The following is a 22483-nucleotide window of genomic DNA, read 5'->3' as shown; positions in this document are numbered from 1 at the left end:
TCACTTATAGTCCTGGTTTGTGGGACTTTCAATGCTAAAATGGGGACAGTCCTGAGAAAACCAGGATGGTTGGTCACCCTAGTGTCATTCTCCCCTAAACCCTTCTGAACCCTGCAGGTGGGTTCCACACACGTACCCCTTCTGGCTTCCCACCCCCACCCATCCCCTGCACCCTTGTGCTCCAGGAAAGACCGCATTATTTTGTCCCCTTTTGTGTTTCAGACCCAGCTTCCATGCGTCCCAAGGTGCCTCCCCTCCTCCCCTCCTCTGGCCCCACAAACTCCCGTTCACTTGGCCTTTCCATCCAAGGGGATGGCAGGCATTACGACCCCATTCCACAGTTGACACGAGCCCAGGAGCAGCTTTGAACTTCAGGCCAGAGGCATGTCATCAGATGGATCAAGGAAAACCGCCTGGGCTGCCACCACAGCGTTGGGATCCAAGCGACTATCCCCAGGCCCCCACAGCCTCCCCTATCCCGCCCTTTCTGGCGTTCGCACCCCAAGTGTCCCAGGCTCACATTCTTTTCGTGTAAACATCTTAATAACATCTTTAATGCTCTCACATGGAGATGCTGTGAGTTAAATTACAGCTTCTGTGCATCCTAAATTACCCGCAGCCCTCCAGTCGGTTCAAGTGATAACGTATTTATAGCATCTAGAGGAGGGAATAAATCCAGAATCTTCCCCATGTGGGCCACCTAGGCCCACACATCCTGACACGTGGTATCTGCCCAACAGATTTGTACATGCCGCCCCCACGTCCCCTCCAACCAGCGCAGGACAGTGGTGAGGCTGGGCACGGGGGCATGCTTCTGTGCGTGTTCATGGGCGCTGCACGCCCAGTGTAGAAAAAGTGCCCAGCTCTTGGGGTTTAGCTTGGACCAGTGCCTTGCCCAGATGCCCCAGACGGGTAGAATCCCTGAGGGGCATGGGGTGGGTGGACAATGTGATAAAAAAAAACAACAGACTAGGTTTCTTAGGTCTGTTTCTGGCAGGCAGAACATCCTCACTAGCTAGCCCGCAGCCTGTGACCATGGCCCTCATACCAACAGCCTCCGCACCCCCTCCAGCCCCGGCTCCCCAGTCTATAGGAGCAGGTTTCTCTGGCTTTTAGAGCCCAGTGAAGAGATGCGGTGGGAAGTGGCACCCTCACTCCTGTGCTTCCCTCTCCCTTCAGTCCCTGAACATTGACGGCAGAGAAGATGGCCTACCCCACGCTCCTCCACACACCTGGGGGTCGGGGCGAATAGAGGGTGGAGCCAATGCAGGGGGTCTGCATCCTGCCCCCTGTGCTGGGACAGGCACACGTCTGCACATGGGCATGTTCATGCACACGCATGAGGCCTTACAGCAGGCCTGGGTGCTGTCCCCCCACTTCCCTTCTGCCTCAGCTCCCATCCTAGCTTGGGTTCAACCAACAGCTGGCTGCCAGGGAAGGGTGGCTGGAAGACCTCACAGACACTCTGTAATATGGACCTACTTTGGGTATGAGCGGCCCTCCTCCTGGTGTCCTTGCTCAGCTCCATCCCGGGCTGCCACCATACCCTGTCCCCGAGACCTGGGTGGTGGGTTACCTCTCCCACCCCAGAGGCTCCAGATTCCAAAGACAGGTCTCTCTCTGACAGAGGGAACTACCCTCCCTACACCCCTCCCTCTCCCATCCCATGTCTCCCCCACTTCGTCTTCCACTTTAGAGGAGCAGACCCTGATGTGAGGGGTCTGGGCAGGACACAAGGAAGCCAGCAATGGCTCTCAACCTTTCTGACAGGAGGGATGCCCTCCATGCTAGGGGCTCTTACATCAGGGGACGTCAGTGGCCAGAGGCCCAGCCTGGCTAGGGGCCTCTATTCGAGCCTGGAGAGTCAGCAGGTGGGTCCTCGCAACAGCTGGGACCTCAGTAGGGCGGGTCCTGAGAACAGGCAGCATTGTGGGCACGGAGGCAGGTGTCTTCATCAGAGATCCGGGCCTGTCCTTGGGCCGCTCACGCGTGGATGGCGTTGGCTACGTCGGTGAACACCAGCCGGCTGGGCCTCTGTAGGGGGCCCTGAGAGGGGAGAGTGGTCTGCAGAGAGACAGTCAGAGGCATCAGGGACCTTGACCAAGGCCATACACTCTCTGGTCCAGTCACCTCCACCCTCACTTCCCGGTGCCTGCTTACATTTGGCACCAGCTATGCTTTCAGCCTGGAATGTCCTCCCTACAAGCTCAGCCTAGAAATTTGACCTGGCTCAGATGACTCCTCCCCCACAGCCATCCCCAGCTTGCCCGGGCAGAACTTGCCCTGTGGACCCAGGGGCTGGATTAATTATGCATGTGTACCGCCCTCTCCTAGCACAGCAGGGCTCACCTCACATCCCAAACCCCAGCAGGGGGGCGGGTGCACAGGAAACAGCTGTCAAATGGTCAGCAGTCATATGGACTGGGTGGACTAAGGTTCTCTGCCTGATTTCCTGACTGAGGGGAATGTGTCCTAATCTAGGTGACACGGGGCTGGTGGCAAAACCAGGGGTCTCTGGATTCCCAGCCTGAACTTTTCCTGAGTCCAGTCTCCTAATTATGCCTCTGGTAGGGCTAGACGCCCCCAGCAACCTGTGGGGTAAAGGGAAGGAGGGATGAAAAGGGGCTTCATAGGTCAGGAGAGCAGGTCTTGTCATGGTGCTCTGGCCCTTGAGGATTTTGGGGACTGGTGGCAAGTGGCTAGGCAGCCAATGGCTCTGGCAGGATGACCACACATGTACCTGACCCTTTGGATACAGGAGGCGAGTTTGGCTGGTTCTCCACCTGCCTGGGGTCTGTCAGGTACTAGGAACCTATCAATCTACTCAGAGGTGGCACTGCCCTAAGTGACCCCAACCACAATCTACTCAGGATGACGGACTGTCAGGGAGCAGAGGAACCCAGGGGCTCAGCCCCCAACAATGTCTTCTAACAGTCCTTTCTTTCCCTAGCCAGTACGTGGGACACACAGGACAACAACTAGGATTTTCGCTTGCAGATGAGAAGACTGAGGCTCAGAGAAGCCAGTGGGCTTCCCAGACCACCAGGCTATTGGGGCAGAGCTGGGCTGGATCCCAGGGCTGCCCTGGCCTTGCAAGGTGAGTCTGTGGGTGGCCGCGGAAGGATCCTACCAGTTTCTAAACAAACCTGACAAAGCTCATATACCTGACAGCTGCCACCTGACCACATGGCAAGTGCTGGAAAGCTGCATGGGAAAGGGGGGAGGGGGGCAGAAGAGTCCTGAGCAGGCTGCAGGCTGGGGGGAGCCTTGTCAGTGCCCACCTTGCCTTGCAGGGTCTGCGCAGAGGTGGCTGCCTGCACAGAGGCAGCATCCCGCCCGTGCTCCAGCAGCTCCTGCTCCAGTTCATCTTGTTCCTCGGTGGGGTCGAAGCTGTACATGGGCATGAGCTGGTGGTGTAGCTTCTCCAGCCTGGGGGTGGGGGCAGAGGCTGCTGGGGGCGGGGCAGGCCCTTCCCCTCCCACCAGCCCTCCAAGCCTGGTGACCAGCTGGGCCACAGCACACAACCACATTTAGGGGCCTAAGACTTCCCTTGGGATAAAATGAAAGCCATTTTGCACCTATAGTAGCAGTTCTACCTCTCAGATGGGTGGTCTGGGAGGCATAGTTACCCATTCCTGGGACCAGATAGGGCCGTGGGCCACAGAGCTATCATCTGTGGGGTCCATGGGGACTGCCTAGGCCAGGGCCTCGTGCAATCCACAGCCTCTGGGTGGCCGGGCTGAGGAGAGGGGAGTCAGGGGCAGTTACCTCGGGGCAACAGGGCAAGGGTGGCTGGCCAGTTGGTTGGAGGTAATCCCGACCTTCTCCTCCCCTCCCCTCCTCACCCATCCCCAATCCCAGGGTCACACCTGCCTGCCCTGTGTGTGAGATCCTGGAGGCGCAGGGCGCTCAACCCTCCTCGGGAGAAAGTGGCCTCCCCCAACCCTTAGTGGGCAGAAGAAGCCCTGACTTCCTGACCAGGGAGGGGGCGCTGATGGTAGGGGCTCTCCTTCCCCACCCATATCCCCTGAGCCTGGCCCAGCACGACCCACGGCCTGGAGTTTTGGGTGGCAGCTGGGGAGTTACCTCTTCTTCTTCCTGATGTATAAAACCTGCAAGAGAAGGGCAGCATCAAATGGCCAGGAAAGGAGGCCCTGATGAAGCCAGCAGTCCCTCGGACGGGGGGCACGCTGAGGCTGCACTCAGGGACCCACCCCAGGGAGACATACACCCTACATTTTGAGGTTTATTAGAGGCTGACAGTGCCTGGACTCGGAGGTGGCGAGAAGGCCTGCCCTCGAGGAGCCCGGCTTGGGAAGACCACAGTCAGGCCTAGCCTGGGAGCAGAGGAGCCCCACCTCTGCCAATCCTGACCACCGCTCCAGGCGCTCAGCACCTGCCTGGGACTCCTCAGGGCTGAAGGGAAGGGGAAGACTTCAGCATATCCCCTCCTCTCAACTCTCCCCGGGCCCAAAGACATGAATGGGCAAAAAGAACAGGAGGTAGGCAGTGCCTGTAGGCAAGGCTCCGGACTGTGTTCCTGGGGTTGCCAAGGGAGGCTGGTGGCTCTCAGTGGATAGGGCCTGAGCCCCTGGACATCAGCCCAGACCATACTCCAGTACCCCGATGCTGGAGGAACTGAAGAAGGCCCCTGGGTCTTAACCCCCATGTACAGACTTGAAAATAAAGGCTCACTCAGGCAGCCTGAGAACACATCCAAGACCTAAGAGCTCTGGGCTGGAACAGGAAATCCTGGTACAAAGCACCGAGAGGAGGGAGGAAGGGGATGACCACCAGGTAGGGACTCCGGGGACCTCTGCCATCATCTTGCTCTTCCCTAAACTGGCCATTTCTGACTGCCAGGAGCACCATCTTTTGCCTAGGAGACAGCCACATCCCTAGTCTGGCCCAAACCCTCTGTGGCTCCCTCACCATTTGTAGCCCATTCATAGCTTGAATCTGGTCTGATTTCCAGCCTGGCCCAGAGCTCCTCCTGCTGCTTGCTTCTGGGGAACCCCAAGATATTCCTTTCCAAATCTTAACTGCTCACCCATAACTGAGCAGCTGCAGCCCCACCTCCTCCAGGAAGCCCTCCCTGACTGCTTCTCCTGTGTGGGACACAGCTTGGCACTGATTTGCTCCTCCTTGTATCCAGCAGGGCCCAGCTCAGGCATGACATGAGGGGAGAGGAAGCAGCACTCAGGGAACATCCCTGGGCCTGTCCACTGGTACCCAGGAGCTATTTCCTGTCTTCTACTGCCTTTGCCCCATAACCTCCCTATGTCTCCGCTTTTGGCAAGAAGGCCCTCTGAATGTTCCTCCAGAACAAAGAACAAGGCAGTCCTCCCAAGGTCCTGGGATAAACCTTTCATGGAGAGTTATAAGGGCAGATTATAGGCCCTGCTTGGCCCTGAGATTAGGGTGTTTCAGTCTGTTTAACCGTTGCATGGGTGCCAAGGGAAAGCCCTGGCGTTGTGCCTCACCCCCTCCCCAGGAGACTGCCTCACTCTGTGTGTTGCATCCTGGCCCTGCTTGCTGGCCAGCAGTTGTTTCCTGGCAGCGATCTGGAGCCCGCAGGGCCCATATGGTGACTCTGATTTAACAGAAGCTCCAGGCAGGCCATGGATGGACCATCCACAGCCCTGGATGAGCAATATGCTTTGTTTGTCAGGCCAATATGCTCCTGAGTCTGAGGCCAGCCATCAGAGCCTGTGAGGGGCAGTGGGCAGAATGCCACCATTGTCAGGCCCGCTGGGGGACCTCAGGTGTACCCTCACCCTTCCTGGTCTCAGCCTGCATAACCTCTAGTGGCCCCTCAGTGACATTCTGAATGTCCATGTATCATCCTGGAGGAAAAGCCCATTATCTTCAGGGGCAGATAACAGATCTGGAAGCATCCTATCCACCATCAGAGGACACCTGCAACCCTCAGCCCACTGCACCTCCGTTCTGATATCTGTCCAGCTCTGCATCTCTTGTGACACTGGGACCAGGCCTTGAGTTGTCTAATGTTGTCTCCTCAGTTGTTTCTGCCACCCGGCCTAGAAAGAGCCCCCATCCAATTTCCCAGCCCAGTCCCTATGGGTGTCCCTTGGCACCTTTGGTTTTATGTGTCTCCCACTCCCAATAAGAACCACAGGGCAGGACCTTGTCTCCCTTGTCCCTGGGGTCCCAAAGGCTGGATCTAGGGCAGGTGCCCCATAAGTAATTGTGAAGTGAATGAATTAATGAACACTGCCAGCGGCCTGCCATGCTCAGAGCATCCCACCCAGACTCCACATTCCGCAGCCTATCCCAATCACCTCGGCCTCTAATTTTATTGCACCCCACACTCACTTGCCTCACGGTCCTGCTTGCTGCTCACAGAACCTCCTGCCTGGCTCCAAACTTTTGCCCACCAGGAAACTCCACCTGGTACACTGTCCTCCCCAACTCCAATGTGACCTCCATGGCCCAGTTCAAAACACCATGAATTTCTCAGAACCTACTCTGGTTCTTCCAAATGGAGACAGCCTCCTTGGTCTCTGGGCCCCAGTGGACAAATCCTGGGGGAAGGGGATGATTGCACTATCATTAACAGACAACTGTCTTTGATTAGGTTCTCTAAAATCTAAACACTGACCACTCTCCTGCAACTGAGGACCACCTGGGCCAGCCCCAGCCTGTCCCAGCTCTCACCATGGCCACAGCGAGGCCAATCACTGTGATGATCCCAAAGGACAGAAGCATTGTGCCCACGCCGGCTGTGCTACCAACTACGTCAGGGATTCTGGTGTCATTAAAGCTGGTGGCTTCTGGGCTGAGCACGGTGGTTTCAGAGGCTGGTCCATCTGTGACAGGCTCGAGGCTAGGCTCAGAGGTGGGTGGGCGGCTGCTGAACCAGCCCTTAGTAGACGGGATCCTGGAGTTCATGCTGATGCTGAGAGACTGCCTGTGGTCAGTCAACCTGCCCACTCACGTCTGACATCAGGAGTGTCCCAGCCTGTGGCCCTGCTACCTGTGTCAGTGGCCACCTCCTTGGATAAAGGGAACTTTCTGCCTCCCTGGGTGCTGGAAAGGAAAGAATAAAAAATATAAGGCTGAAGATGGGACTTGGTGGTGAGATGAAGGCCCCCTAAATTCTCAAGGCACTGGGGAAATAAAAGTTGGAGGGCAAGGGCAAGTTTAGGGGGTGTTGGGACATGTGGTTTATGTATCTACAGTTCTCATATGAATTTAAGAACGTGAAAATGAAGCCCTGCCCCCTCTTCGTGGGTAAGATGACCATAGTGATCATACTTGGAAGATGTGAAAGGTAGTGGGGAGGTTTGAAAACAAAAAGTTTCTCCCGTGCATAATACCCTACTCCATCCTCTCCTCCCCATGCTCCTGACCTCCTTCTCATTCCCTGCCCCCACAGCCCTCACCTCCTGCTTAGAGAAAAGAATACTGCAGCTTTTTCCTTTTCTGGAAAGAAACACTTGCCTAAGAGTCGGACAGGCCTGTCTTTGAATTCCAGCTCAGCCACTTAACTGAATGACCCTAGGCAAGTCACTCCATCTCTCTGTGTGTCAATTTTCCTGAGTCTAAGGTGGAGATATTAAGAACACCTCCCTCACAGGGTCAGAGGGTCACTGAAATGTCAGAATGAACTAGTTCGTCGAAAAGACTCAGATCAGCACAACCCCTGTCCACAGTAAGCACCCAGTAAATGTTAGATCTCCCTCTCCCCACACCCCCCACCGCCCTATCAACCCACTTGGGAAAGGGGAGGCACAGCAGCCCCTGGACTCAGCCAGGTTGAGTGGGGTTGGGGACAGGTATGGCAAGACCAGAGTACAGAAAGGAGAGGCTAAAGTCAGATCCTCTGGCAAGGCTTCTCTGCAGGCTCTTGGGGTCACTGGATACCTTTTGGGGGAGCTAGTGGCTGCCTGGAACAAGGCGAAAAGCAGGGGATCATAACTTCAGAGGCAGGGATGGAGCTTTTACTCTGAGATGACTTCTCTTCCCCTTCTCTTCTCCCTTGGGAGCAGAGGGTGGGAGATGTGTCCAGCCCAGGGTGTGGCTTAGGCCTTGCCAGGCCAGAGAGCCCTGGGTAAGGCAGGGTGGGAAGGGGTCCCAGCCAAGCTGCAAGGCAGGTCTAGGGAGAGGAGGGATACACAACTTATGGCTGCACACATACCTTCCTATGCTAGCTCATGGGTATATGTGGGGTGCCTCCCTGCGCAGGTGCAGGGGCATGTGTGAGGTGTGCATACACCTGTGATGCCCCCCCCAGGAAGGGGCAGGGCTGGCAGACAGACATGGGATAAGAGGGGCTCATGACTCTCTGCTCTCTCCCTCCAGCTAGGCTGGGCAGGTCAGGAGTCCCAGGTTCTTTCTTGGCTCTGCCACTGACCCCAGGAGTGACCTTGGACCAGACCCTTAACTCTTGCTCTGGGGCTCTGTTTACTCCTGTGTCCAAAGGAGAGGAAAGGCCCTGCTCATCACTGTCCGAGACTGCCTCAGGGTCCAAAGGGCAAGAGAAGGAAACCGGAGTGAAAGGGGTGGGCACTGCGACCTCCGAGAATCCGCATACCATTCTCAACTAGGTTCTTCAGTCCTCCCTGCCCCGATCCCCATCCCCTACTCCGCGACTCTGTGATTCCTCCATTCTGCACAGAAGCGGCGACCTCAGCACTTACTTAATCCTGGGGCGCCAAGCTCAGCCGGACAGGCTAGCGGTGGTGGCGACAGGCGGGAGGCCAGGGCGGGGAGATCCCCCAAGCCCCGGGTCCGCGCTCCCTGCACCCTCCGATCCGCGGGCTGAGTCCGCTCCGCCGCACCTCCTGCAGCCGCGAGCGCGGGCTCTGCCAGCCTGGCGGGGGACAGGCAGGGCCGGGACCCACCGCGGGGGTGGGGCTGAGGCGACCAGCCTCTCTGGTGGGTGACGCTTCAGTGCCTCTTCTTCTTGCCGGCTCCGCACACCCGATCCCCGGCCCCCGATTGGCTGTCAGGCCTAGAGACCGTCCGGCATTGGCCCGCTCGCCTGTCGCTCGGAGCTGGCTCCGCCTCCAGCGGGAGCCTGTGGTAGTTCTTGGAGACCATCCCTCCTGGTGGCCTTTACCGGAGTCCGCGGTCACCACGGGTGGCCAGACCCTTCTTGGGCCAGCCCGGGCTCCACCTCTGCCAGGAAAGATTCGCGCTCCCATAACACAGACGGACGCAGGAGGCTTGGGGAGAACACTGGACTGGGAGTCCTCGGGCCTGCGTTGAACTATGGCTGGACCCTCCTCTACTGGCCCTGTGACCTAGAGCAAGATGCTCCCCTTCCCTGGGTCTCGGCTTCCTGCTCAGAAGGGCTCTGGTGTGAGGGCTCTCGGTAAACGACACCCACCCCGGACCAGAAATGGGGCATCTTCAGAGAAGTTAGGAGCAAGATATTATTTTTCTTGGAGTGGTAATTATTGGGTACCCCGACTCAGGCAAGCCTATATATACCCCTCACAATAAATAGCCTCCATCCGGGGCGCGATCAGCCCAGGGGAGAGGCCTTCAGATATCTTCTAATCTTCAGGTTTTCAAAGAGTTTATGGGGATCACCGAAGTAGCTTGTTACAAATACTGTTCCCCGCGGCTCCCCGAGTCTGGGACGGAGCCCGGTAAACTGCATGTTTAATAGTAGTTTGGTGAACAATGATCTAGTTAACAAGAGGCTCTGGTGGGAGGAGAGGGTGCTGGCAGGCTACACTTTGCGGACACTACCACGAATTTTATAGAAGCAGCAGCTGAGGCTCACTGAGGGCCGGTCATCTGGACAAAGCCTCACGACAGCTGGCAACAGAGTCAGGATTCAAATCCTGGTCTCCTACGTCCGGTTTCGAGCTCCCTGCTCCAAACCCTAAAGCGGGAGCGAGGAGTTAGGGCCGCCCGGGGTTCCAGTCTCCACCTGGCCCCCCGGCGCGGCTAGGGCCACTCCCTCTGGTCCTGGACACTGGGTCCCGCCCCACAAATTGGGACCCGCCCCAACATTGGGACCCGCCCACATGCGGCTCTACTCGCCCAGAGGCTCTGTTAGACCACGCCCCTGGACATCGCGCCCATTCTCGAACCCTTGACCGGCTGGTTACACTCCTCCTTTCCGGCTGGCTACATACCGACCCGGCCGGATAGCCAAACGCCAGCTCGGAGCAGTCACCGCGGGCTGGAGTCGTATCTCAGCCGTGACCTTCAGGGAGACTGATAGGTCTAGACCCCCAGGGAGCAAACCTACACTGTTGTGCACTTTCTCGGTCTGCGGGAATAGTGGGCGTGGCGTTCACAGCGGGCGTGGTGTTCACAGCCTCCCCTTAGAAACCAAGTAGCTCTAGGAACCCTAGAGCTGAGCGATGGGCTCCGCCCGAGCCCTTTCTCAGCTGCGCCAACCCCGGAAGCAGGGCGTCCGACGGAGCTCACTGCGGGCCACACACGTCCGGGAGCCGATCCTGGAGTCGTTTCTCCAGGCCGGTGGGCGGGTCGGGTACCCTCCTTCCCCCAGGCAGGTATGAGCTAGAGGTGGGGATCGGGAACAGAGTCGCCTGGATTGCAACACCTTCGAGACCCCCTCCCACTCCCTGTTGTGCATATGGGGAAATAGACTTGCGGAGAGGCGACCTCACTTAGGTCATTAACATTGCCGTGCTGGACTGAAAGGGGAAGCCGCGCCGCTAACTTCAGGCCTCGGCCTTTGGGGCAGCGCTCAGGTGGACAGAGCCTCCTCTGTAGTCCGGAGGACCTGGGTTTATGCCTTGCCTGGGACAGTTCCTAGTTGGGTGACTTTGGGCAAGCCTCCTTTTCATCCCTGCTTGTCTGAAGATGTGGCACCTAGTAAGTGCTCAATAAACGCTTGTTTGGGCCTTGGCCTATGTGAAAGGAAAGGGACCACGATTTAAACCTTCAGTTAAACTTGTTGATGGTAACAAATATAAAATTAACAAAAATTGTTAATTTTTTAGCTTTCGATTTGTGCTAACATGTAGTATTTGGGGTTAAATTGGGGGGGGGGAGAGTTCAGCATCCAAATCAATGACAGTACAAGCAAAATATCAAAAGCAAAACCCCCAAGCAAAGGCAGCCTCCTCCTCCTTGTAATATTAGTTAAGAGCATATAACATTGAGTCCCTTCTGTCTGTTGACTTGGCTCCCAAACCCTTGACATTCGTTGACTAATGTACCACTTGTCATGAAGTTGGTGTTCCCTCCCCATTTTACGGACAAAGAAATTGAAACTCAGAAATAATGACTTCCCAAGGTCACACACTCTGAGACAAACAGATCTGTCCAACTCCCAAGCCTGGGCCCTGACTCACCAGCAGCCCATTTATTAGCAGGGACTGAGCTATGGGTTCAGCCCACTTCAGCCAAAAGCATGAAGAAACCATCGCTGGTCAAGACCAGGAGAATCAAATAGGTGGGTGAGCTAAAATGGAGTCAAGGAGGTGACAGAGCAAGAGCATGCCCTCTGTCAGGCATCAGGTGAGAGGGGAGCGAGTTGCACAATGCTCAGCTGCTCTCCTGGTTCTCCTTCCCTCTGCCAGGGTGGCAGCACATCTAAGGACTAGAGCCACTTGGAGGAGCCAGAGCCTCTGATCTCTCCATCTTCACCCAGCCAGGGCCAGTGATCATCCTCAGCAGCTGGCATCATAAGGAAGACTTGGAGACCTGGGAGCGCTCAGGGAAGCATTCTTCTGAGACATGGAGTTTTGGGGTAGAATGCTGCAGGCCTTCCTGTCTGGCCTGGGGAGGAGGGGAGGCACTCGGGGCTGGGCCTTCAGCTCATGGCGACCCCATCGGCCTCTACCTGGGTTGTTGAATGCCACAGAGCTGGTCAGTCACTGGACGGCAATCTTTGAGAAGAGGGGCATCCCTGAGGCCCAGGCATCCAGTGAGTACATCGTGGCTCATGTCCTTGGAGCCAAAACAGTTAAGTGCAACATTGTCAAGAGGGAAGGGAGAGGTGGGAGGGAGGACCTTGGGGGCTTATCCACCCCACTGAGAATGCTTAGATTTTTCTGAAGGAATGCCTTAGGCAGATACTTAGTCATTCATCCAACAAACCATTACAGTGTTGGCCAGGCACTATAGGTTCGGGGATGACCAAAGTGGCCAGTGTTGTGCCCACAGGCATTGTCCACATAAGACACCTCGGTCAGGACCCCTGGGTAAGGGGAGTCAGCCGCTCACATTCTCTGTGGAACAGTTTCAGAGTCTCAGGCCAGTACTTTGGACCCAGCCCCTGACCCCTTGGCAGCTACAGTGCATCCAGGAGCTGAGTAGCTGCCGATTACAAAGGTGAGCGAGCATCCATGGGCCAGACCTGAGGGCCCTGTGTAGGGAGCAGGGGCCCAGCTACCTGCAGCCCTGCCAAGTTTATGGTCAGCGGGGAGGAGAGGAAGGGGACAAGGACTGGGAAGGTGTTGGGATGGGGCAGTGACGAGGTCAGGGTGATAAACAGGAAGAAGGGAGGGACAGAAGGCCTTGGCTAGGAGTCCCCATGGCACAGGAGACATGACCCTACCTTACGCTTTCAGCCACCAGTGTTATTCCTCAACCCAGGCATGGACCTCTTGGTCCTGCCTTGGGCACTGGTGATGACCTAGCCACCCCCTCTGCAGGATGCCTGTGCAGTACATCCTTGGTGAGTGGGACTTTCAGGGGCTCAGTCTGAAGATGGCACCCCCAGTGTTCATACCTCGGCCGGAAACAGAGGTAGGTATGTCACCATGACAGAGCAGAATGCGGATGAGGGTGGGGTTCAGAGCGCCAGACTTCCTCTAGGGGGCGCTGGGGCCCCATGGCTGCTATGGTTAGAGGCAGTGCCCTTCCAAACTGGTTGTGTCTTGGCGGGCTGGGTAGGTGGGGCGCAGAGGACAGGCCTCCTGCTGGCCTCCTTGACTGTCTTCATACCCTAGGGTTGGCAGTGGTTCGGGGTGCCCCAACTAATGCTGCCTATCAAGTGCTGAGCCTGTTCTGTCATTTTCCTAGGAGTTGTCCCTTGGGCCCATGGCCTACCCAACCCATGGGAAACGAATGCCCTCCTCCTCAGGAGGCATAGGTGAAGTGGAGAGGGCTCCAGCTGGCCGCCTCAAGGCCTGGTACAGCTATGTGACCTTGGGCAGGTCACTGTTCCCTCTGGGTCCAGATGAGGAGAGAGTTAGGCTTCCAGACCAGGGAGTCTGTGACTTGGTGGTCCTTTTAGATCTATCTGGTCAGGTAATCACCTCTGTCCCTCAAATTACTAGGACTAGGGAGTGTGTGGCCCCAGCATGCTGTCCCTTGGCCAGGCACCCTGATCCTGGGAGAGATGCTTTCGATGGCCTTTCTTGGGCTTCTCTTTGACCTCGTAGGTGGCAGAGCTGGGAGCCGGAGCCAGAGCAGAGCAGGCATATGGGGCTGGGTGGGGCCAGTGGGCAAGCTAGAGGGCACCAGGTTCTGAGAAGGGATGTTTCTAGAAAGGCATCGAGGCACACAAACATTCCTGGGAAAGATTAGGCCTTGTCTACATGCCCCAGCCAAAGACGCAGAATCCTGTCTTACTTTCCCAGTCTCTCCCCCAGCCAAGAAATCCTCTCACCCCACTCACTCCCGCATCATGCGGTGGGGAGGCCAGGTTCTCACCTTACTATACAGTGTCAGGGCAGGGATACTAGGGAATTTGAGACCTTGCTGAAGTCACACGGCGGATCATGGGGGCAGCACTCGGACACCCTGACTCCGGAATTTGGGCTCCCTATGTAACATGGGGCTGTTTCATCTGGGATTGGCTGGGTTGGCAAGGGGTGCGGCAACCCAGAGTGGGATGTGGCCTGCTACCCACAGCCTTTTTGGAGAGTACCCTGTGGCTCCCCCAAGCATGTGACCTCTAGCCAAGAGGTCACTCCCTATTCCCCTAGGCTGCCAAGGGTCAGGGCATGGAAGGAAAGCTACCATGATGACCTTTGGGTCCCCTTAGAGTTGACCTGGCACCAACCATGTGTTCCAGGGTTCTGAGTATAGACTTCTGGCTCCCATGTGGGCCCCCCTCTTTCCTGGCTGGGTCTGGGCCAGGAAAGCAGCTCTGCTGTGGTGGGGATGGGGGTGGGGGGGAGGGGCTGCGGTTGGGAGGCTGGGTCCTCGCCTCACTGTACAGACATTTCTCAGAACTTGCCAGGCTCACCCCAATGTGAAGTCACATTGAGGGGTGCCTTACCAAGAACTTAAGAGGACGTGGCCTGTGGCAGGGAGTGGGGAGAGTGGGTGCAGGGGAAGGATTGTGGTGCTTGCGTTCTCTCCAGCCATTGAAAGGCGGTTTCTGATAATGGATGCAGAAGTCTGAAACAAAGTGGTAGGCGTGAGGCCTGACGAGTTGGGTTTTCCCTGGGGGTGGGAGAGGGGGGGGAAGGCAGCTCAGGCCCGGCCTATACAGTAGGAAACGCAAGGCTATGAGCGGGAGCCATTCCCCCAGATTGGTGAGCGAGGCTGTGTGCCTTGTCTGATTGGCTTGAGGGAGGCAATGCCACTACCCTGGGGCTGCCCCACAGAGGGTGCCTGTGGCCCTCAGGTCCTGCTGAGGCCTTGGGCCAGCCCCTTGAGGGGGTGCAGAGTCCTGTGGAGGCCGTGGCTCCAGGCAGAGCTGACAGCTGCCTGCTCTCTGCCTCCTTTCCACATGCCCTTCTGCCTCCCGCCCGACTGTGTTCTTGGATTCTCCCCTTGTTCACCTGGGAAAGGTGCCCTGGGCCTGTGACCAGCTCGGCTTTCAGCCTCCCCCAAGGAGCCACCAGCACGGTGCTGAGGGAGGCTCTGCAGTGGGTGAGGAAGAAAGAGATTCTGGACTTCCTGGGGGTGATCGCCACCCCTCCCCCCCCCACACACACTTGTGGCCTGGAGTGTAAGAGAGAGGTCAGGAGGCACTGGTGGTGGTGGGTGCCCAGTCTCTTAGCTTCACACCCAGCCCAGGGTGGCCAGTCACATATGTGGTGTGTGTCTTTGAGGTTGGGGGTGTCTGTGAGGTGGCTGGCCAGTGTGGTTGGCTGAGGGGTCATTCTCCAGCCAGGGTAGGTCTGTCTGTGGCCAGGAAACCAAGAGAAGCTCACACCCCTGACCAGCCTTAGCCATCCTCCCGGCCGCTCAGTATGTGGCCTCACTACCGAGACCGCAGGCTCTCAGCCACAGCCCAAGACTGCTCGCTCTGTGCCCGTCCCAGCGCTGTGGGCCTAGCTTGCTGCCAGCACCCCCAAGTCTCTGGTAGTGCTTGGCATGGGGCTGGTTCCCACCCTCTTGGCTGGAGCCAGGCTGCCTCACCCACAGGCAGTAGCTTGTTTGGTGTGGAAGGGGCTTGGGACAGGAAAGTTTGGACCCACTGGTCAAGTTCTACCTGCCTTGGACTTGTTACACTGGGGACAGGTGAGCTTTGCTCCTGGGGTTGGGGTGCCCAGCAGGGTGAACTGCTTCTGGGACTTATCAATGAGGAGCTTATGTGGAAAGTGAGTCTGAGTGGTCTGGGGCCTGACTATTGACAATGGTCAATAGGTTTGGGGGCACCTGGGGTCTAAGACTCAGAGAGCAGCTTCCCACGGCCACTGAGAGCTTGCCCAGCACTTGGAAGTGGTCAAGAGGCTCTTCTGTGGGCTAAGCCCTGCCCATGTGGGACACTCTGATGACTTAGACTCCTGGTCTTCCCGTCATGGACCTTGCAGCCTGGTGGGGGAGGAGGACCCCATTTTAGACCCTAGACTCCTGGTGAGAAAAGCCATGGCAGAGAGAGCCTGGTGGGGGGTTGAGGAAATCTGCCTGGAGGAGGTGGACCTCTTTTCAGATGAGGGAAGCACCCCCTTGCTGACCCCTTTCCCCACTCACTGAGCCAGCCCTACTTGGGACCGCAGGAGTCCCAAGCCTCTGGGGGCGGGGTGTCTCTCCTGTCCTCATCCCAAGGCGTGCCTTTGGAAGGGGCCACTGCCCTTTCTCTTCTCCGTGCCTGGCTACTTGGGCCCCTGACTCTACTGCTGGTTAGAAACACTTGACCATGGGGCAGCAGCAGGTTCCATCCTCACGTACACTCTGTGTTGGCTTCATGCACAGTCTTTGCAGGATGAGACTCGAAACCCTGTTGTTTCTGAAGTGACAGTGTCTGAAAGTGTGCCCCTGCTGCCAAAGTGAGTACAGTGTAATCAGGCAGCTCCCGCCATGCCATGCCCACTTACCCCATGCCCTGTGTTTGCCACAGCCCCCTTCAGATATGGGGTTCAGGCAGGACTCACTCCCCCACAGAGACAAGTCTGTGTCCCTTTGGCCTAGGAGCCTCCCTGGGTGCCTCCTAAGCTCAGCTCTCTGAGGAAGCTGGGGGCACCTAGCCCCTGATAATTGGCCATCATGAGGTGCGTGCCAGGCTCCAGGCGGGGCCTTGACCCTTGGGCCAGTTGTGAGGACTCAACAGATGAATCTAGGAAAAGCTCTGGAATCAGGACCAAGCATAGAGGGAGTGGCCTCAGTCCATTAGGCATGGTTCTTAGCACTTATGTGAGCGCAGGACGGAGGATCTCTGAAGGATTTAGCTGGCGTTTATTGAATGCTAACCATAAACTTCACAAGTGTGGTTGCTTACTCCCCACCACCCCCTGACAAGGTGGGTTATCCTCAGTGTGCCCAAGTTTACAGATGGGGACACGGAAGCATGGAGAGGCACAGTGACCTGCCCATGGCCCCAGGAGACATGAAATTCAGTCTGGCTTTAGTTGTCCCCACTTCTGCGTTCATCCAGGGGCTAACTATGCTTGGGTCTCTGTGTCAAGACCCTTAGGGCCAGGTCGGCACCAACTGTAACCCCTACTCCTCTATCTTGCAGGGGCTGGTTGAATGGGTGCTGGAGGAGGTGGCCCAGAGGCCGCATGCGGTGGGAGCACAAGGTGGGCCCCTCATCCTAGAGGTGGGCTGTGGGTCGGGAGCCATCTCCCTCAGCCTGCTGAGCCAGCTCCCCCAGGTGAGCCCCCTCTGCACCCCTCCACCCCACCCCAGGTAGACTGACTGGTACTCACTGTCCCTGCCCACCCGTCTCTGCTGGAAGCACTTGGGCGAAGTGACCAGACACAGAAGGACAGGACTGCCCCCAGCCTACCGTGGGCGCAGCCTCTAACTCCCATCTCCTTCTGTCTGGCCAGACCCTGGCTGAAGAGAGGGGCAAACTGGGGGTATTTCCCTCCTTTCTAGTGGGGTTGGGGGAGGGGTCTGGTCCCTGGGCCTGGCCTCTCGTGGCACCCTGCCTTCCACATACCCTTCATTCGTTCTTGGGGCAGAGTCGAGTCATTGCTGTGGATAAGGGAGAAGACGCCATCTGCCTGACCCGTGAGAATGCTCAGAGGTAGGTGGGCTGGGGACCAGAGGGTCAGGGTGGAGGGAGCTGGACTTGGGGCCTGATCTCAGCCCCTATCCAGCTACCAAACCCACTGATGTCTACTCCCAAGGAACGGGAGGCACTGGGGGTGGCCTGGCGTGGCTCCCTCAGGGTTATGAATGGGTGGTAGGCACCAGGTATCTTGTGGCCCATGGAGGCTTTATTCTCCCAGTACTTGTAGCTAAGGGTAGAAGTCTGTGCTCCATACTCACCTTACCTTCCCATCTCTCCAGGCTTCAGTTGCAGGACAGGATTCGGATAGTCCCCCTTGATGTGACCTCAGGTACCTTCCCCACCCATCTTCTCTGGGGTGGGGATCCTGGGGACAGGTGCTGCTGGGTGGATGAGGCACTCTGCAGAGCTGGAGGGAGAGCGTCCTGACATTTATTCACACATGCACACACACACACATGTGCACACACACATGCACACACACATGTGCACACACACGTGCACACACACATGCACACACAAAGAGAAGGTATCTCAGACCAGTCCTTGCTGAGGACAGGCAAGTCTCCATTGCTTCCTGGGTTGACCTGACACAGGGTCTTTCTTATTTTCCAAATCCCCCATATCTAATGAGTTATCTGGGGCTTGCTTGTTGTCAAGAGATAAGCAGAAGCTCAAGAGAAAGCCAAAATACTTGAGTGCCCCTCTGTCCCCACCTGGCCCAGGCACGGCATGGCTCGGCCACAGCCTTTACAGTCTTCTCAAGGTTCTGGCTCTAGTTTTGTCTCCATCACGTATGTACCTGTAGGATCCTTGAGCCTTATGTGCCCCCTCCATGGAATGTGATATACCTGGTATAGTGCCTGGCACAGCGTGGGACCTGTAAACAGAGCCACCAGGAATCAACTGAGGCCAGGCCTGCCCTCCATACACTCAGTCCATGTTGGCTGTGAGGCAGAGTGTGGGAAGCCCGTGGGGCTACAGAGGACAGAGGCTCTTGCTTTGCCCAGGCGATCAGAGAGGGCTTCCTGAAGGTGGCATTTGCTTACTGAGGAGGTTTGGACAGGAAGCAGGGAAGGCAAGGACATTCTCGGTAAAGAGCTGCCATGTCAGAGTGCACACATTCCTGGCCAGGCTGCTGGCTGGGTACTAATCTGCAAGTCCAGCTTATCAGGTCCAGAGACAAGGATGGCTTGGGGAGAAGGACACCCAAGGGACATGCTGGTGGGTGGAGCTACCACGTTTCACCTCCCATTCTCTGCTGTGTGTTCCCTTTGACCACAGAGGGCAGCTGGGCACACCTTTTACCCTGGGGCCCCATGGACCTGGTCGTCAGCAACCCTCCGTATGTCTTCCATCAGGACATGGAGCAGCTGGCCCCTGAGATCCTCAGGTGCGGGGTGGGGTGGGTCAGGGAGGCCAGGCCTGAGAAGGCCTAGTGGAATGGGTCTGCCCTGGGGGACCACAGCGGTCGGAGGGATGGGGAAGGTTGGGGGAGGGCTGAGAGGGCAGTGGTGTTGAAAGAGCCGCTCACTCTAGAGCCCACAGACCTACTTGAGTTCAGCTGCTGCCTTCCCACTTACGACGACCACTGAACCTTTGTGAGCCTCGGTCTCCTGCCTCTGAAGGGGAAGTGGTAGAGCTTTGCAGGGCCTTGGGAGGACTCAGCGATGACTAAAATATCAGATGCAGTGCAGAATACATAGGGGCTTAGATGGGTGTGTCATTTTACAGAAGACTGAGGCCCAGAGAGGGAAGGTGCCTTGTCCAAGGTCATGTGGGAGCTTAGCAGGAAAGCTGGGACTAAGACTCTACTCCAGGCTTTGCAATGAGCCATCCTGCTATCAGATGGGCTGAGAACCAGGGGTAGCCCGAGAGCCCCCAGACGAGGCAGTGGTAGTGTGGGTCAGGGTACTGGCTCTGCCTTTTTGGGCTCTCAAGGGTGGTCACGGCCAGCTCCAGGCCTCCCCAGACCAAGAATAGAAACAGCCTTGTTGGGGGACACTCATGCCCTGGAGACTGTCAGTCAGTGGGATTCACTGAGCATGTGTGGCAATTCCTGTAGGAGGTAGTAGAGGAATCGGAGCTGCTGTCAATTTGGGGGCCTCCTCCTCTGTGTCCTTAGATTTTCCTTTCAGCCCAGAGTGTGAGTCCCATGGGGCCCCCTCCATGGAGGCCCTGCTCAGGTTTCCATGCTTTTCAGACACCCCTGTGTCCCAGGCTCTCACCTCCCACTGCTTCCCCTTCAGCTATGAAGACCCAGCAGCCCTGGACGGAGGGGAGGAGGGCATGGACATCATCACACACATCCTGGCCCTGGCCCCTCGGCTGCTGAAGGACTCTGGGTATGGATGGGGCGGTGGGTCTCCTGGTTCTATCCCCAGCAATCTCACCCCTCCTGGTGTGTGCTGGGCCTGCCCTGGCCGTCATTCTGCCCCCACCCCTCCCAGCCCAGGAAACCCAAAAGTGCAGGTCCCAGCCCTGCTCGGTTGAGCTGACCTATTTCTCTCCCATGTAGAAGCATCTTTTTAGAAGTGGACCCAAGACACCCTGAGCTCGTCGGTGGCTGGCTTCAGAGCCGGCCTGACCTGTCCCTCGATCTCGTGGCTGTGCGCAAGGACTTCTGTGGAAGGTGAGACTCTACCTCCCTGTAGCCCCCAGAGCCACATTGGTCCTTCCGCTCAGACCCTCACAGCTCTGGCTGTAGGGAGAATGTGCTGTTCCCACTTCCTGCTGATCCCCTGGGGCCCAGGCAGTGACTGGCCCCTTGTCCCTGTCTCCTTAGGTCCCGGTTCCTGCATATCCAGAGGTCTGGGCCACAGCGTGGCTGCCCTGCAGATGCCTGGCCAGGGCCCCAGGCTGCCAGAGTGCCTGGTTGACACTTCTTCCTGGAATGCTACTTGGAAGGAGGTGGATGGTGCCTTCCAGAACCCCAGATGCGTGTGGCATTTCCTATGGCTCTGGGATCCCCCATGTTCTACATTTCTAGGAGACTTAGGGGCAGAAGCCAGGACAGGGTGTCCTTCCTGGGGCAGCAAAGAGCAAGGGCATCTGCAGTCCGGCTCAGGAGCTGAGCAGACCCGGGTTCCGAGTCTGGCTCCGTCACATCAGTGTGGCCACGGCAGGTTGCTCAGTGTCTCTGTGGGTGGAACTGCTCTGGGGATGTTGGGCGATATGGCCAATAAAGCGTCGAGAGGCCGACAGTGGTGACCTAATGTTTTGTTACTGTGATTTGTGGGTCCCCTGACCCCTTGACCCCAGGCAGTGCTGGGGGTGAAAGCTTCCTTCTGTCGCAGCAGTGCGGCATGGGAGAGCAGCTCCTGGTCTTGGATGGCAGGGGCTTGGCGCTGAGCACTCACTCCTGAGGGTTAATAGCCCTCCACTGCCCCGCGTGTGCTTCCACACGCTTCCCTGCCTGGGCCGAGGTGCTAAGCACAGTAACCTCAGCTTCAGCTAGGGGTGGCAGCCTGCTTTCTGGAGGGGTCGGGGCTGAGGGTCCTTGTTGTACAGTTTGGGGTCACATATCCACATTCATTTAACTGAGGGCTTGAGCCAGTGAGGAGTGAACAGGGCTTGTGTTTACTTTTTATTCCCTTAGCTTGTAGCTAAGACATCCCTTCCAAGTCGGTCTTGGGGTTTCAGCTCAGCCATCTGTCCTTGGTTGGGGCTGGGGAGAGTGAGAAGCCGAGATAGGGCCCCAGGGTGCGACCTCCACCCCAGCTCTGCTCTGTGCGGACTTGTGGCTGCCCGGAGGCCTGGAGGGCCAACCCTTCCGTCCACAGTGACAGGAAACTTCTAGGTTGGCAGGTGCTGGTGTGAGCCTGCATCAGGATGGGTCCTCAGGGACGTGGGAGACCAGGCCGGTTCATTCTGCCAGACTCCCCCCTCCCTCGCCCCCCAGCACTCTCAAGGACCTCACCTGGTGGTGCAGTGGCCAGAGGCAGTGTGGTCGGTGGCAGCATTCTCTGCTGGAGCCAGGATCTGGGGTCTGGGGCTGTGTCTTATAGGACCTTGGGCAGCTCCTTTCCTTACGGGAAGCTGGCACTTCCGGTTCCAGGGCCAGAGCGATGTGGCATCCTGAGTTTACTCCCAGTCAGCCAGGTGGAGTGTGTAGCTGGCGTCTGAGTGCCACTCCCAGGCAGAAGAAGTGGCCACCTGAGGTCCCATGATGGGAGGTGGCCAAGTGGAGACGGGAAATTAGGTCCCTGCCTTTGGGGAGTCTGTGTTGCTGGGGTCATACCAGGCCTGAGTGACCCCCCTGCTGTGGGTGGGCGACACTTTTGCCTTAGCAGAGGCCACACTGCAGCTCCCAGGGCCCTGGTATCTTGCCCCTTGCCCGGCCCCAGCTGCATGGCCCCCAAGCTGCCCCTGGCTTCCTTTGAGGGGGGGCCAGGGATTCCACCTCATGGTTGTTGCAGAAGGAACCTGGGAGGGTGGTGGCGGGGACACAGCCAGAGTGAGGCTCCCAGCTTTCCGAGCCCCCTGTGCTCTTAGACCTTTGCCTGCCAAGGTCCTCACCAGCGTTGCCCTTTCTCTCCTCCTGCCTGTGCCCTTCAGGTCTTCTTGCCTTCAGTGGCATCTTCCCTGACCCAGCAGTCTGGTGTCCCCTTGTCCCACAGCCTGGGCCACACCTCAGCCAGTGCTGGCTTCCCTCATGCTCTCACCCTCCTGGCCTCAGGCCCATCACATCAGGGGAGGCTTTGGCAAGCATGTGGGTGTGGCACCCCAACAGAGCATAATGATGGGGAGTGACAGTGGAGGGGCATCTGGGGTCACTGAAGCAGGAATCGCCCTTGGAGACAACTTTCTTTCCAGAAAACCGTGAGGCTTGACTCCCCTGGGAGAGGTCCAGGCAAGTGGACTGGCAGGGTGGGGTCTCAAGCCGGCCATCACTGGCTCTGTGGCGCTTTGGACATGGAGCTCCGACGTTGGAGCCACACCAGCCTGGGAGCAGATCCTGGCACCTGCCCCTCACCAGGTTGCGACCTAGGGCAGATGACCTCACCTCCCTCGGCCTTGGGTTCCAACCCTAAAAAAAGGGACCAAGTGCTTGATCTTACAGGATGGTTGTGAGGAGCCTGTGGGATGCACGTTCATGCGGCATTGTGTTTTCATTGCCCATCTTGGAGGACAGACAGGGAGGGCCCTGTACCCTCAGGTACCTGCCTG

General features: G+C 57.5%; 2 protein-coding genes across 7 annotated transcripts; one reads left to right on the top strand and one right to left on the bottom strand.

Annotated features, from left to right (window-relative positions):
- Positions 1 to 534: 534 nt before the first annotated feature.
- CUNH3orf18 (chromosome unknown C3orf18 homolog) lies at positions 535 to 9024 on the bottom strand. 2 transcript variants are annotated; one of them, XM_019634140.1, is made up of 6 exons: positions 8664 to 9024; positions 7888 to 8001; positions 6679 to 7050; positions 4087 to 4112; positions 3282 to 3429; positions 535 to 2064 (listed from the first exon to the last, which is right to left on the bottom strand). In XM_019634140.1, exons 3-6 carry the CDS (start codon positions 6910 to 6912, stop codon positions 1984 to 1986), a joined length of 489 nt encoding a protein of 162 aa, XP_019489685.1. In that variant the 5' UTR covers positions 6913 to 7050; positions 7888 to 8001; positions 8664 to 9024; the 3' UTR covers positions 535 to 1983. The 2 variants fall into 2 exon arrangements, with proteins under 2 accessions (XP_019489685.1, XP_019489679.1); XM_019634134.1 differs by lacking the exon at positions 7888 to 8001.
- A 1328-nt stretch (positions 9025 to 10352) lies between these two features.
- Positions 10353 to 20513, top strand: HEMK1 (HemK methyltransferase 1, mitochondrial release factors N(5)-glutamine). Of its 5 annotated transcripts, none has more exons than XM_019634101.1 (12): positions 10358 to 10499; positions 11328 to 11407; positions 11535 to 11919; positions 12197 to 12288; positions 12612 to 12705; positions 16817 to 16951; positions 17265 to 17329; positions 17596 to 17645; positions 18599 to 18707; positions 19564 to 19659; positions 19833 to 19946; positions 20100 to 20513. In XM_019634101.1, exons 3-12 carry the CDS (start codon positions 11692 to 11694, stop codon positions 20191 to 20193), a joined length of 1077 nt encoding a protein of 358 aa, XP_019489646.1. In that variant the 5' UTR covers positions 10358 to 10499; positions 11328 to 11407; positions 11535 to 11691; the 3' UTR covers positions 20194 to 20513. The 5 variants fall into 5 exon arrangements, with proteins under 5 accessions (XP_019489672.1, XP_019489646.1, XP_019489637.1 ...); XM_019634092.1 differs by having other exon boundaries at positions 11325 to 11407; XM_019634117.1 differs by lacking the exon at positions 10358 to 10499 and adding an exon at positions 10506 to 10824.
- Positions 20514 to 22483: the final 1970 nt, after the last annotated feature.

The sequence above is a fragment of the Hipposideros armiger genome, unplaced genomic scaffold (assembly GCF_001890085.2).
Source record: "Hipposideros armiger isolate ML-2016 unplaced genomic scaffold, ASM189008v1 scaffold_18, whole genome shotgun sequence".
Lineage (NCBI taxonomy): Eukaryota > Metazoa > Chordata > Mammalia > Chiroptera > Hipposideridae > Hipposideros > Hipposideros armiger.
The sequence above is the reverse complement of the archived record's forward strand: the minus strand, read 5'-3'. Positions and strand labels throughout refer to the sequence as shown.

Coding starts and splice junctions, on each gene's coding strand:
- HEMK1 (XM_019634101.1), top strand. CDS start 11,692: ATGGAGTTTTGGGGTAGAATGCTGCAGGCCTTCCTGTCTGGCCTGGGG. Junction 18,708..19,563: donor CTGGCCCCTGAGATCCTCAG/GTGCGGGGTGGG, acceptor CTTCCCCTTCAG/CTATGAAGACCCAGCAGCCC. Junction 19,660..19,832: donor CGGCTGCTGAAGGACTCTGG/GTATGGATGGGG, acceptor TCTCCCATGTAG/AAGCATCTTTTTAGAAGTGG.
- CUNH3orf18 (XM_019634140.1), bottom strand. CDS start 6,912: ATGAACTCCAGGATCCCGTCTACTAAGGGCTGGTTCAGCAGCCGCCCA. Junction 3,430..4,086: donor TACATCAGGAAGAAGAAGAG/GTAACTCCCCAG, acceptor CCCCACCCCCAG/GCTGGAGAAGCTACACCACC. Junction 2,065..3,281: donor CGCAGACCCTGCAAGGCAAG/GTGGGCACTGAC, acceptor GTCTCTCTGCAG/ACCACTCTCCCCTCTCAGGG.